Source organism: Mesocricetus auratus, unplaced genomic scaffold (assembly GCF_017639785.1).
Source record: "Mesocricetus auratus isolate SY011 unplaced genomic scaffold, BCM_Maur_2.0 Super-Scaffold_100066, whole genome shotgun sequence".
Taxonomy (NCBI): Eukaryota; Metazoa; Chordata; class Mammalia; order Rodentia; family Cricetidae; genus Mesocricetus; species Mesocricetus auratus.
Genome location: NW_024429235.1, coordinates 1,972,150 through 1,985,235, shown reverse-complemented (window position 1 = coordinate 1,985,235; position 13,086 = coordinate 1,972,150). Strand labels below are relative to the sequence as shown.

General features: G+C 44.1%; 1 protein-coding gene across 1 annotated transcript; it reads right to left on the bottom strand.

Moving 5' to 3' along the window:
• Positions 1-10: 10 nt before the first annotated feature.
• On the bottom strand, positions 11-12,885 carry Mettl3 (methyltransferase like 3). Its single transcript, XM_005087014.4, has 11 exons — positions 12,657-12,885; positions 5,827-6,044; positions 5,341-5,745; positions 4,325-4,500; positions 2,978-3,194; positions 2,581-2,768; positions 2,101-2,139; positions 1,831-1,939; positions 1,675-1,740; positions 1,209-1,321; positions 11-199 (listed from the first exon to the last, which is right to left on the bottom strand). The coding sequence occupies exons 1-11, from the start codon at positions 12,754-12,756 to the stop codon at positions 88-90; spliced, it is 1,743 nt and encodes a 580-aa protein (XP_005087071.1). The 5' UTR covers positions 12,757-12,885; the 3' UTR covers positions 11-87.
• Positions 12,886-13,086: the final 201 nt, after the last annotated feature.

Sequence of the window (13,086 nt, the reverse complement as noted above, 5' to 3'; positions counted from 1 at the left end):
ACTTCAAAAATCCCAATTAGAATAAAATTTTATTTAAATATGGGGTGGGAGCACCTGCAGAGCCATGGCTCTTATAAGGAAGTGCTTCTATAAATTCTTAGGTTTAGAGATGACACCATCCGGATACCTTTGCTTAAACCGGGCAACCACATCTGGGTCTAGTAGGTGAATCCCATCCAGTTGGTTTCCAAGAGTAATCCTAAAACAAAGGGGAAAGAGGAGGCAAACCAAAAAATCCTGTAAGGCTTTTAGTGCTGCTCATGCCAAGTTTTGTTTAAGTCTTTCAGGCTGTTCTGGAACTCTCTATGTAGACCAGGCTAACCTTGAACCCGTACAGATCTGCTGCTTCTGCCTCCCAGGTGCTGGGGCTAAAGATGTGCTCTATTGTGCCCAGCCCATGTCAGTTTATACTAAAGTATATGGCAGTGTGACCACTTAGGAGGTGGTGTGAATGCAGATAATAAAACTGGCAGCGTTTTTTTTTTTTTTTTTTTTTTGTGGTTTGTTTTGAGACAGGGTTTCTGTATTGTTTTAGAGGGTGTCCTGGAACTCTCTCTGTAGATCAAGCTGGCCTCGAACTCACAGAGATCCGCTTGCCTCTGCTTCCCGAGTGCTGGGATTAAAGGCGTGCACCACCAATGCCCGGCCTGGCAGGATTTTTATTTCTTTGGTGGTGGTGGTGAAGATTGAATCTGGGGGCCTTATATATGCTCTAACACTGAGCTATATCAGCCAATAGCCTCACCCCTTTTGATACAGATCTCACTAAATTACATTCATTATGTAGCCTAGGGAAGCCTTAAGCTTGTAATCTTTCTGCCTCAGACGCATGTCAAAGGATCCAACAGATCTGTTCACTTGAGGATTAGTAACTGAGGTTAGCCAGGCATATTTCATTCATAGTCACTGCCAATGAATAATCTTTGGACAATTAAAATGCCAGCCATCTGAGTCAAAAGCATTAAAATTGGCAGATTAAATGCTTAGTAGCCACTAGGGGGTATATTTAATGTATCCCATAGAATAGTTGAGGATCCTTAAGCTGTTATAACTTTAAGAACAGCCCTTTGGAGTCTAGTGAATGGTGTCGATTGCAGTAAAATGATCTAAACATGAGCTTAAGCCTGTCTGTAGACTTAACTACCAAAAACAACTCATTGACTTCTGTCCTTGGCTACACCGTTCTGCCCTGCTCTCTAGTGACTTACCAGTTGGGTTGCACATTGTGTGGTCGTCCAAATAACTCAATCTTGCGGGTGCCAGGGGACAATCTCTCAATCATGCCATATATTTCATCTGGTTTATGACTGGTGGAACGAACCTAGAAAACAAAAGCCAAGCTACTTAAAGTTGTTTAAGATTGCAGAGCTGGAAAGATAGCTCAGCAGTTAAAAAGCACTGGTTGTTCTTCCAGGGGACCTGGGTTCAATTCCCAGTATCCTCATGGCAGAAGTATCTGTAACTCTAGTTCCAGGGGATCCGACACCCTCACAAAAATTATTTGCAGGCAAAACACTGATGCACATGAGGTGAAAATAAATTTTTCAAAGTTTTTCTCAGGGTTGCAATTCTAGCCCTGTTTGTAAGTATCCAAATGAATAAAGTTGGAGACTATACCTGACAGGAGTAATTGCATTGGAAATATGAACGCTTAGATGCCTGGGAGACACATACCTCTGCTACAATCACATCACAATCCAGACCCTGGTTGAAGCCTTGGGGATTTCCTTTGACACCAACCTGCTCATCACAGAGAACATTGTTACTTTATGAAACCACAGCTTTTGGACTCTTAAACAGGTCTTCTAAGTTGGGCCTAATGTTACTCACCAAGCAGTGTTCCTTTCCGTGGTTTAACCAGTGACCTGTTCGGCCTGTCCTAATGATGCGCTGCAGTTGATTAGTCTTCACCCAGATGATCTCATCCACCCGTTCATAACTATGGAACGTAAGAGACAACTAGAGCTGTAACTGGCCTCACAGTTGAGGCACAGTGCAAAAACACAAAGGCAGAGGCTGATACTGAGAGCAGGGAACATGCATCTCTTACAACCAAAGTTAACTTTCCCTCAAGAAAAGTGCAACACGATTTCTACTTACCCCCAGAGGTTCAGACACTCTCTGCCCAATTCCATGGCCCTAGAAAGATGTAAGGGTTAAGCAACTTGTCTGCCCATATTTTTCCCTTCAGAATATCTCATGTATTAGAAACATCAGAAACATTTGCCTGGAAGACACCTTTGGGGCAACCGAATAAATCTTCCTTTAACAGCTGAGCCTTCTCTCCAGCCCCCAAATAAATCTTTAATGAAAAAATTAAACGACATCTAATCTAAATGACTTTATTTTTCTAAAATCAAGAATCCCAAGTATTTGTGCTATAAATATTAAGCCCCATGGAAGTGAGTTGGCATCCTAAATCAGTGACATTTTAGTCGCAGGCCTGAGAAAACCCAGCCCCACAGGAGGGAGGCATCCTTAATCAGTAACATTTAATTGAAAACCCAGAACTTTATTTCCCACCCAGTTTTCAGTCTGCACTATATTTGCCCATACCTACACATCTGTGGATTGTATTACCTGCCTGTGACCCAGAGGAAAAGAAAGCCATCATCCTGCAGTACTGGTATATTGAGCCTGCGCATCTCATCATCTGTTAAGGTCCCATATGGTAGTTCCATGTGAATATCCCAAGGTGGGTCAGCCATCACAACTGCAAATTTGCCCAAGATACTGACGTCCAGGTAGCGGATATCACAACAGATCCACTGCATGAGGTAGTATTTGGTCATCTCTCCTTCCTTCACAGATTGATGGTCCCAAACCCTCTAACTCAAGTGTTCCTATCCCACTCCATTCCCATCAGTGAGCCAGACTGCTAAATTAGTCCCTAGTTTTCCACATGTATGGATACCCCATTCAGTTTAAGTCTATAGGCTGAAATGGGTTCTCCCAGGCTGTCCAGACATGTAGGTACCTGAGGTGGAAAGAGTCGATCTGCACTGGAATCACCCCCAACACTCTGCGTAAGAGCAAGCTCCTGGCTGGGCGTATGTTCCTTGCTGCCGGGACCCTCAGAATCCATGCAAGCATCAATTTCATAGTGAACATATTTGCAGGTATCCATGTGGAAACATGTGTTAAGGAAAGAGCAATCACCTAGAGACTCATCAGTGTGCTTATTGATAATCCGTCTGGGAAAATAAAGAGGGATCAGAATCAAGATGGCACTTCAGAAGTAGATCATATATTCAAACGCAAGGTTTCTTATTCTCCCCCAATTTTCTGTATTGTTAAATTAAAGAACTAGTTCTTCTCTTGAATAAAGACGGTGCAGTAGCTTGTGGGGACACCAGACCTTGAGCAGAGACCCACTTCCCCTTCTGCCTGGGAGTATGCAGCTGTAAGACAATGTTTACTAAAAACAATACAATGCCCGGGGCAATAAGTTCCTGGAAAAGGCCTGCCCACAGAAACCACCCTGACCTCGACCTTGTCGTAAGACTAACCGCCTCTTCTGACACACCCAGATCAGTTTTTGGTGTCAGAGCAGAATCAGCCAGGGTAGAGGAGAGAGCAGAAGCTTCTCTGGAGGGAGCCTTTCTTAGGAAGTTTTCTTGAACCTTTCTGGGGCCTGCTTAAAGTTTTCTTTACATCATTGAACGAGTCTCTGTGTTGTCAATCCCTGACACCCTCCGCACGTTCTCGGACACAGGCCGCATGGCTGACGTGACAGTGGCTTAGGCCTATAATCCCAGCACTGGTTAAAGTAGAGCCCTAAGGTCAGAAAAGGCATCTTGTCCTGGCCAACCCGAGCTACAAAAACCATGTCTCAGAAACAACAAAGTACAGACTGTCTTCTCTACTACAGGAAAGAATATAGTCCAGGAGAGGCCTTGACTGTTACATCAGAATAAACACTGTCCCTAAGCCCAGGTGGTTTCTCTAGGACTATCCTCCTTCCAGAGAACTTTTAACTTTTCTTAATGGCTATAGACACAGATGCCTGACTAGAAATCTTCCTTTTATTTATCTATTTTTTGTTTTTCGAGACAGGGTTTCTCTGTGGTTTTGGAGGATGTCGTGAAACTAGCTCTTGTAGACCATACTGGTCTGGAACTCACAGAGATCCATCTGCCTCTGCCTCTCGAGTGCTGGGACTAAAGGCATGCGCCACCAACGCCTGGCAAAATCTTCCTTTTATTTACAAAGTGAGCCTCTATTCCTTCTCGCACAATGGCCATCCCAAAGACAGACGGAATATATTTAAAAAGGAATTACTGTTTCTGGAAAACCCTCCCCACCTCATCCGCTCCCAAGAGACCTGAAGTGCAGCTTGCGACAAGGCCGGTCAGCGTCACTGGCTTTCATGCACTCTTCCTTGGTCCCATAGTCACAAAATTCTTGCACCTGGGCCCGACCTCGAGAGCGGAACTTTTCAACAATGGATTGTTCCTTGGCTGTTGTTGTATTTAATAGCTCTAGGATCTCCTGACTGACCTGTGACAGAAGTAGCCTTGGTCTTAAGGGTTTGTAGATAAATTAGCCTTTAAACCATCTCCACAAGTCTACCTCACAGTAATGTTTGATAAGAAATAAATGAGCTAACAATATAGGAAAATGGGTTCAGTCCTCACAAGCACTTAGAAATTAACTCAAATACAAGGAGCCTGTTTCTACAACTGTGCATTAAGCTGATCTTACCTCCCTAAGAGTATAACTTCCCCTCAAGAAAATCTGTATTGATTACTCAGGCACAATGCTAGTACTCTATTGTTTAGCTCAGTATATTCAACAATTCTGTAAGGGAAAACATTGGTTATCCTCATAGAAGACCAACTAGAAGTCATAGATTGAGAATTCAGTGTAGTTCTAATCAGAACCATTGTATTGATAATTTCATTGATTTCCATACTTTGGTCTCGAGTACCATTTAGTATTCTCCACTTGTCTCCCTGTCTTTCTTTCTCTCTTCTCTGAATCCTCTTCTGAGGATTCTTTCAAGTAGATTCCATAAATCAGGACTCCATAACAATGGAATTACTGATAATTTGGGCTAGACAGTTTTTTTGGGGCGGGGGTGTCCTACTATACATATGAGCATGTTGAGCAAAGTTTGGCTGCCACCTTCTAGGTCCTATATCTACTCAATGCCAACAGCACTCTCCCATGCTGTGACAACAATGTAGTCAGACACTGCCAAACATTGGGTGGAGGTAAAGGTAGAGGAAAACCATGTCCAATGAGAACCACTGCTCTATGTCTTAATTCTAAGAAATACTCCTTGTCAAAGGTTACAAATCAAAACTGTAGTTCCAAGCATTTCCATGTGACCCCTACCTTCTTGCTCTGTTGTTCTTTAGTGGACTGTTGGTTCAAAAGACTTTCTATCTCCAGATCAACATCGGAGGCGGCATGTTTCCTTGATTTCTTAGGTGGCTCCTTAGCTGCTTCTGATGTTGAAGAGGTCAAACCAGATGCTAAAGAGCTGGCAAAGGCAGCCACTGTAGTCAAGTCCTGCTCTGCACGCCGTTTCTGCCCTGTGATAGTCCCAGCTACTTCCCCATGGCCTTTCTTGTCCGCCACAGCACCCATCATGGCAGAGAGCTTGGAGTGGTCAGCATAAGTCACGAGAGTGGGATGTGCATCATCATGTAGAAGACCTCGCTTTACCTCAATCAACTCCTGAGCTGCAAATTTCTGTAGAAGGCTTTCTACCCCATCTTGAGTGGCAGGTGCATCTGGCTAGAGAAAGGACAAGAACATAAGATACTACCATGAACAATGGCAAATATGTGATAAGTTCCAATTTTGTCAGGTTATTACCGTAGAGATGGCAAGACGAATGGATACAGCATCAGTGGGCAAGGTTAAGGCCAGATCTGAGAGGTGGTGCAGCAACTTCTTCTCTAACTCAGGGTCTGTAGCTAATTCAGGAACTACAGAAGTTGTGCTGGGCTTAGGGCCAGTAGAGGTGGGTGCAGTAGGCACTGGGCTGTCACTACGGAAGGTTGGGGACAGTGCTGCTTCTGGATTCCTTAAATCTAAAAGAGAAAAGTGAAAGGGTCAGTACTGGTAATAATTACATTCCTCAAGGCCAAATTCTCGAACATTCCTAGCACACACCTTTCATTTCAAGCAAGGCCTCTAACTAGCGTAAGCACTAGATCACCTTTCAGTCACATATAGGCATTTGCTGTTTCGCCGAAATAATCCTGGATTTTACTGAGAACTCATCTTTGTTCTTAATTTTCTGCCCTCACTGCTTCAAAATCAGCATGGTACATTTACAGGGCTCTGCCACCCTTTTCTTCAATAAAAGATGAATATTTTTAATAATCAAAATGGGATCAGATATCTTTTCCAGGGATAGACTTTGGGAAAAAATTGGTTTTTTTGAAATATGGTTTCTCTGTGTATCCCTGGCTGTCCTGGAACTCACTTTGTGGACCAGGGTGACCTCCAATTCACAGAAATCCCCCTGCCTTTGCCTCCCAAGTGCTAGGATTAAAGGCATGTGTCACCACCACATGGCAGATTTTGAATTTTTAATGAATCAAGACCATTGGCCATCCAGAATATGTTTCATACTTAAAAACACTAGGCCCTTGGAATACCAAATGAGGGTCCCAGCATATTTCCACTGTTTGTTCTTACTCTACAAACTGTACACATGAAAAGTTCATGGAAGTACTTTAAAGACTTGGATTAGAATAACTGGCCTTAGCTAAGTAGTAATTACTATGTAGCATACTTAGAAGAGTATAAGAGAAAGACTTGTATTTTTAATAGGACTACACTGGTAGTTACTAGACTCTTAGAATGCAGAGACCCCACAAGTCTAATAAATGTGAACTAAAACAGTCGTAATACTAGGAGCAAATCCTGAGTTTTCTTATTCAAGTTACAAATCTGAAGTACCAAAAATCACCTTTTTTCAAAGATTTATATGTACAGTGTTCTGCCTGCATGTATGCCTGCACACCAGAAGAGGGCACCAAATCTTATAGACAGTTGTGATCCACCATGTGGTTGCTGAGAATCAGGTTCTCTGGAAGAGCAGCATGTGTTCTTAAGCTGTGAGACATCTCTCCAGTCCACCTCCCTACCCCAAATTACTTCCAATAGTAAATATGCACAATGATAAAGCAAGGAAACACAAGCTATTGGGGGGGGGGAGGGTTCAAGGCAGGGTTTCTCTGGCTTTGGAGGCTGTCCTGGAACTAGGCTGTCTTGTAGACCAGGGTGGTCTCGAACTCACAGAGATCTGCCTGCCTCTGCCTCCCAAGTGCTGGGATTAAAGGCATGTGCCACCACTGCCTGGCCACAAGCTATTTTTAAATAGGAATTCATACTATATCAACAAATAAGTGTTAAACACTTTAGTGACTCATAAAGTATGCCAAAGGGGGTATTGTATATGTTGTGGAAGCCAGGCATGTGATCCCAGCTTCTCTGGAGGCTGAGGGAGGAGGGTTCCAAGTTCACAGAATGTTTGGGCCACTGAGTAGTTCATGGCCTAAGCCTAGGTAGTTTAGCAAACTTGTCTCAAAATATAAAAATTAAAAGGCAGCTAGGTATAGTGGCACATTGCCTTCAATCCCAGGACTCAGGCAGACAGAGGCAGGTAGATCTCTGTGAGTTTGAAGCCAGCATGGTCTACATAACAAGTTCCAGGCCAGCCAGAGTTATATGAGACCTTGTTGCAAACAGAATAAAACAAAAACTAATTATATATATATATAAATAAAAGTAAGGGATAGCATATAGGTCAGTGGTAGAGTGTTTGCTGAACATGTGAAAACCCTAGGTACAATCCCTCCCTTTTTTTAATAATTTTTTTGATAGAGACTATCTAAAAAATGGGAAGTGTGTGTGTGTGTGTGTGTGTGTGTGTGTTTAGCTCTGGTTGTCCTGGAACTGTACTCACAGATATCCTCCTGCATCTGCCTCCCAAGTGCTGATATTAAAGGCATGTGCCGCCACCCTGGTAAATTTTAAATCAAAGCATAGCACTAGTTTGTCATATAGATGTCTGGTTTTTCATTCATAGGGTCTTACTATATAACTCAAACTGTCCTGAAAAGTACTGTATAGCTGAGGGTGGCCTCAAATTCTGCTGCCTCAGCCTCCTAAGTGCTGAGATTATAGGCATGAGCCACCATAGCTAGCTAGCCTTGTTTGTTCTGAGACCTGGTCTAACTATTTAGCTCAGGCTAATCTAGGACTTCCCATCATCCTGCTGAGGCTATAGGCATGTCATGATGCCATGACTAGCTTGATTAAATCCAGTTCCAGAGGATCCAGAGCCTTCTCTGGCTTTGGAGGATATAACTACATGAAAGCAAAACACCCATATACATAAAATAAATCTTTTTTTTAAAAGATTTATTTATTTATTATATATACAGTATTCTCCTTGCAAACATGCCTGCAGGCCAGAAGAGGGCACCAGATCTCATTATAGACGGTTGTGAGCCACCATGTGGTTGCTGGGAATTGAACTCAGGACCTCTGGAAGAGCAGTCTGTGCTCTTAACCTCTGAGCCATCTCTCCAGCCCATAAAATAAATCTTAAAAAAAAAAAAAAACAAAAGCAACTATATGCTAAGCACTGTGTAATATAGTGCTGTTTCCATTAATATTTATTTGTTAGTAAAAGCCCAAGGCCTCTCTAGCCAATTATTTTATCTTGATTTTTTTTTTAAAGATTTATTTATTATGTATACAGTGTTCTGCCTCCAGGTTAGAAGAGGGCACCAGATTTCATTACAGATGGTTGTGAGCCACCATGTGGTTGCTGGGAATTGAACTCAGGACCTCTGGAAGAGCAGTCAGTGCTCTTAACCTCTGAGCCATCTCTCCAGCCCTTATCTTGATTTTTTAAGCTTTTTTTTTGTGTATGTGTGTTTGTCAGTTTAATAAGACTACTTTGAGAAAGCTGACCATTTTCAAAACAAATTTAAGTATATAAATGTTAAATTGCTGATCATTTTCCATGACTTCAAGCTTCTAATGAAAGCTTCAGTAACCTAACCCAAATTCTGTGGGGAAACATACTACTTTTCAAACCAAAAATATAGTTAAAAACTGGTATTTTACTTAAATGCGCAATGATACCTGATACCACATTTGTTTTGTTTTTGTTTTTAAGGACAGGGTTTCTCTGTGTAGTCCTGACTGTCCTGGAACTAACTCTGTAGACCAGGCTGGCCTCGAACTCAAAAAGATCCCCCTGCCTCTGCCTGCAGAGTGTAGAGATTAAAGATTACTAGGTTTAATTCAAACAAAACACTGAATCTACCAACTCAAAGCAAGCATCTGACAGCTGTGCTTATTACTTTTGTGATTAAAATGTTACTGCTCTGGCTGGAGAGGTGGCTCAGAGATGGCTCACGGGCTGCTCTTCCAGAGGTCCTGAGTTCAATTCCCAGCAACCACAGGGTGGCTCACAACCGTCTATAATGAGATCTGGTGGTCTCTTGTGGTCTGTAGGCAGAATATTACCTACATAATAAATAAGTAAAAGTTACTGCTCTTAGTTCTTTTTATGTTTTTTTTTTTTTTTTTTTTCGAGACAGGGTTTCCCTGTGGCTTTGGAGGCTGTCCTAGAACTCGCTCGGTAGACCAGGCTGGCCTCGAACTCACAGTGATCCGCCTGCCTCTGCCTCCCGAGTGCTGGGATTAAAGGCGTGCGCCACCAACGCCCGGCCTTTTTATGTTTTGAGACAGGGTCTTACTATGTAGCTCTTAACTGTCCTAGAATTTACTACGTAGATCAAGCTGACCTCAAATTTGGAGATACACCTGCTTCTGTCTCCAGAGTTCGGGTATAAAAGGCCTGATCTACCACACTCACCTTTTTGACTTTGAGTAAGGTCTTTTTAGTACCCAGGCTAGCTATATCCCTGAGGATGACCCTGAACTCAAGATTCTCTTTTGTTTTTCAAGTTTAAGATTACAGGTGTATGCTACCACATGCAACTAGACCTACATTTTTCAACATTATTTACATAAATTGGGATTTTTCAGAAACACCCATATAAATATATTGTTTTACTGTTGTTCTTGCATTTGTGTGTGGCAGCCTCTATTATTCTGTGCCTTATTCATTTCCTTGTCTCTGCTGCTAACAGTGTTTGGGGTTACAAGACCATGCAAGGGGTTTGAACTCTGGTCCTCATGCTGCTGAGCCATCTCCTACAACCCCTAAATAACTGTTTCCTAAAAGGTAATAAGGCACTTTAGTCCACTGGGCTGTGGTGGCCCACTCCTTTATTTTTATTTTATTTTTTGGTTTTTCGAGACAGGGTTTCTCTGTAGCTTTGGAGGCTGTCCTGGAACTCACTTTGTAGACCAGGCTGGCCTCGAACTCACAGAGATCCGCCTGCCTCTGCCTCCCGAGTGCTGGGATTAAAGGCGTGCGCCACCAACGCCCAGCCTGGCCCACTCCTTTAATTCCAGGAATCGGGAGGCGGATCTCTATGAGTTCAAGGCCAGCCTGGGCTACAAAGCTATGCAGAGAAGAAACCCTGTCTTGAAGAATCATAAATAGATAGATAGATACAAATCTGTGGGAACACCAGACCTTGAGCAGAGACCCACTTCCCCTTCTGCCTGGGAGTAGGCAGCTATAAGACAATGTTTACTAAAAACATGTTTACTAAAAACAATACAATGCCCGGGGCAATAAGTTCCTGGAAAAGGCCTGCCCACAGAAACCGCCCCGACCTCGACCTTGTCCAAAGACTAACCGCACCTTCAGACCCACCCAGATCCACCTCTGGTGTCAGAGCAGAACCAGCCAGGGTAGAGAGAGCAGAAGCTTCTCTGGTGAGAGTCTTTCTTAGGAAGTTTTCTTGAACCTTTTTGGGGCCTGTTTAAAGTTTTCTTTACATCGTTGAACGAGTCTCTGTGTTGTCAATCCCCGGCACCCTCTGCACGTTCTTGGACACAGGCTGCGCGGCAGACTCGACACAAATCCACACGGCGGTGGTGGCACATGTCTTTAGTCCTAGCCCTCAGGAGGCAGAGGCAGGCAGATCTCTGAGTTTGAGGCCAGCCTGATCAACAGAGTGAGTTCCAGGACAGTCAGGACTACACAGAGAAATCCTGTCTTGAAAGATACTTAAATGCAGTAACTAGAGTCTTTGGTAAACTGATTAAAAACCATCTGTGATAGACTTATGTTTTCTACATAAAATTGGTACACAGAAAGAACCAGGGGCTGGAGATTTCTCCATTTGGTTCAGCAGTTAAGAACACTGACAGCACTTTCCGAGAACCTGGTTCAATTCCTAGATTTCCAGCGCCCACATGGTGGTTCACAACCTTGTGAAATTTAGTTGCAGGGGTTGAGGGAATCCTTTTCTGGTCCCCATGGGCACCAGGTGCATGGTACACACTCATCACAGGCATACATGTAGGCAAAATACACATACACCACACCCATAAACATAACCGGGAAAAATAAGGAAACCAAACTTAGCAGGCAGATAAATTAGTTTGCATGGTGAGGAAGAAAACAAAAATTCTCCAAATCTTAGTTTCTAATTATTCCCTGAACCTATGTTTTGCCCTTTGTTTACCATACTGCTCTATTTTTAAAATTATGTAACATGACAAATTTTGTATTGGCTGATAAAGTTTAAAAATAAGGTCAATTCAAGTGTCAACTCCAGTAGGGCTCCACTAAGACACCAATTCTTGTTCCCATTCACTTAAAGAGTCTTTCATATATGCTACTGTATCTCTGGCTTTGGGGGGCGGGAGGGATGTGTTTGTTTTGAAACCAGGGTGTCCTAGAACTCACAACTCCCTGTGTAGACCAGCCTGACCTCAAATGCTAGAATATCCTCCTGTCTCCACTCCTAGATTTTAAGTTCCTTTAAGGTAAGAACGGTGTCTTACTTTTGTCACGACTCATGAGTAGTATAGATATGCAATAAATGCTTACTAATTAGGGTAGGAATCTTGTCTGAGCATCCAGGTCCAGAAAATGAGCACATGAACTTAATTTCATCAAGATCTGCTGATGGGAGTTGAGGACACCGGTAATCACTGTCACAAGGTCCCACACATGTGGTATGGATTCAGTAATCTTGCAGAGCTTTGCAACTACTGATTTACCTTAAAAAATTGACCTAGCGTTGGGGAAGGATGTTAGGGTAGGACTCAAAAAACCTTTTAAAGTTCCTTCAAAGTTTCCCAATTAGTCATACAAGTGAGAAGGGGGGAAAATGTTTGAAGACCAAAACCAAGTGTTTTCGGATTCTCACTACGTCTGTCAACACTTTCCCCTAGTCAGGACCTTGTGGCTGCTAAACTGGGCACTGGGGACACACAGGCGCAGCCCTTGCTCCGTGCCCACAGTGTTAAGGAAATGACTGTGACAGCGCAATCGCTACAACTAAGGTAGAACAACGAAAACGGCCTTGTGGCCTCTCAGAACAGGGAGGCTTCACAGCGGCGGCGGCGGCCCTGCAAGCTTCCCGCAGGTGGGCATAGGTTTCGGCTACTCGGGGGGACACACGGGCGACCAACGTTCGAGGCGTCCGACACGCGCTCACTACGGCAAGGGCGCCAGAGCCCGAGCCGCCTTTCTGTCCGGGGGTCGCTCGCCCCTCCACGCCCGCCCCGGCCATCCCGCACCTCACCCAAATGCCCCGAGTCCTGCTTCCGCCTCCGCTGCAGTCTCTCGCGCAGCGAGTCCAGCTGTTTCTTATGGGCCTGGATGGAGCTCCACGTGTCCGACATCCTAGCTCCCGGCACCGACCCGGCTCGAATCAGGCGAGGCGAGCTGGCACCTCCCAAGCCTAGACATCCAGCTCTCACGCGGACGCCCGCAGGCCAGCCGGATAAAGAGCCGAGACGGAAAGCCACTTCCGGTTTCGCGAGCGCAAGCTTTAGGTGTTGGCGGAACAACGGATGTAATCCTTAGGGCACCTCTCTCGCTTTCTCGTGCTTCCGGGAGCCGTGAGGCCGCGTTTGCCATATTGGTGGCTGGCAGAGCGGCCGTGCTGATTCTTTGAGTCCTCCTTAGGGAGCATACATTAAAATAGCGGGGGTGGCACACGCGCGGGGAGA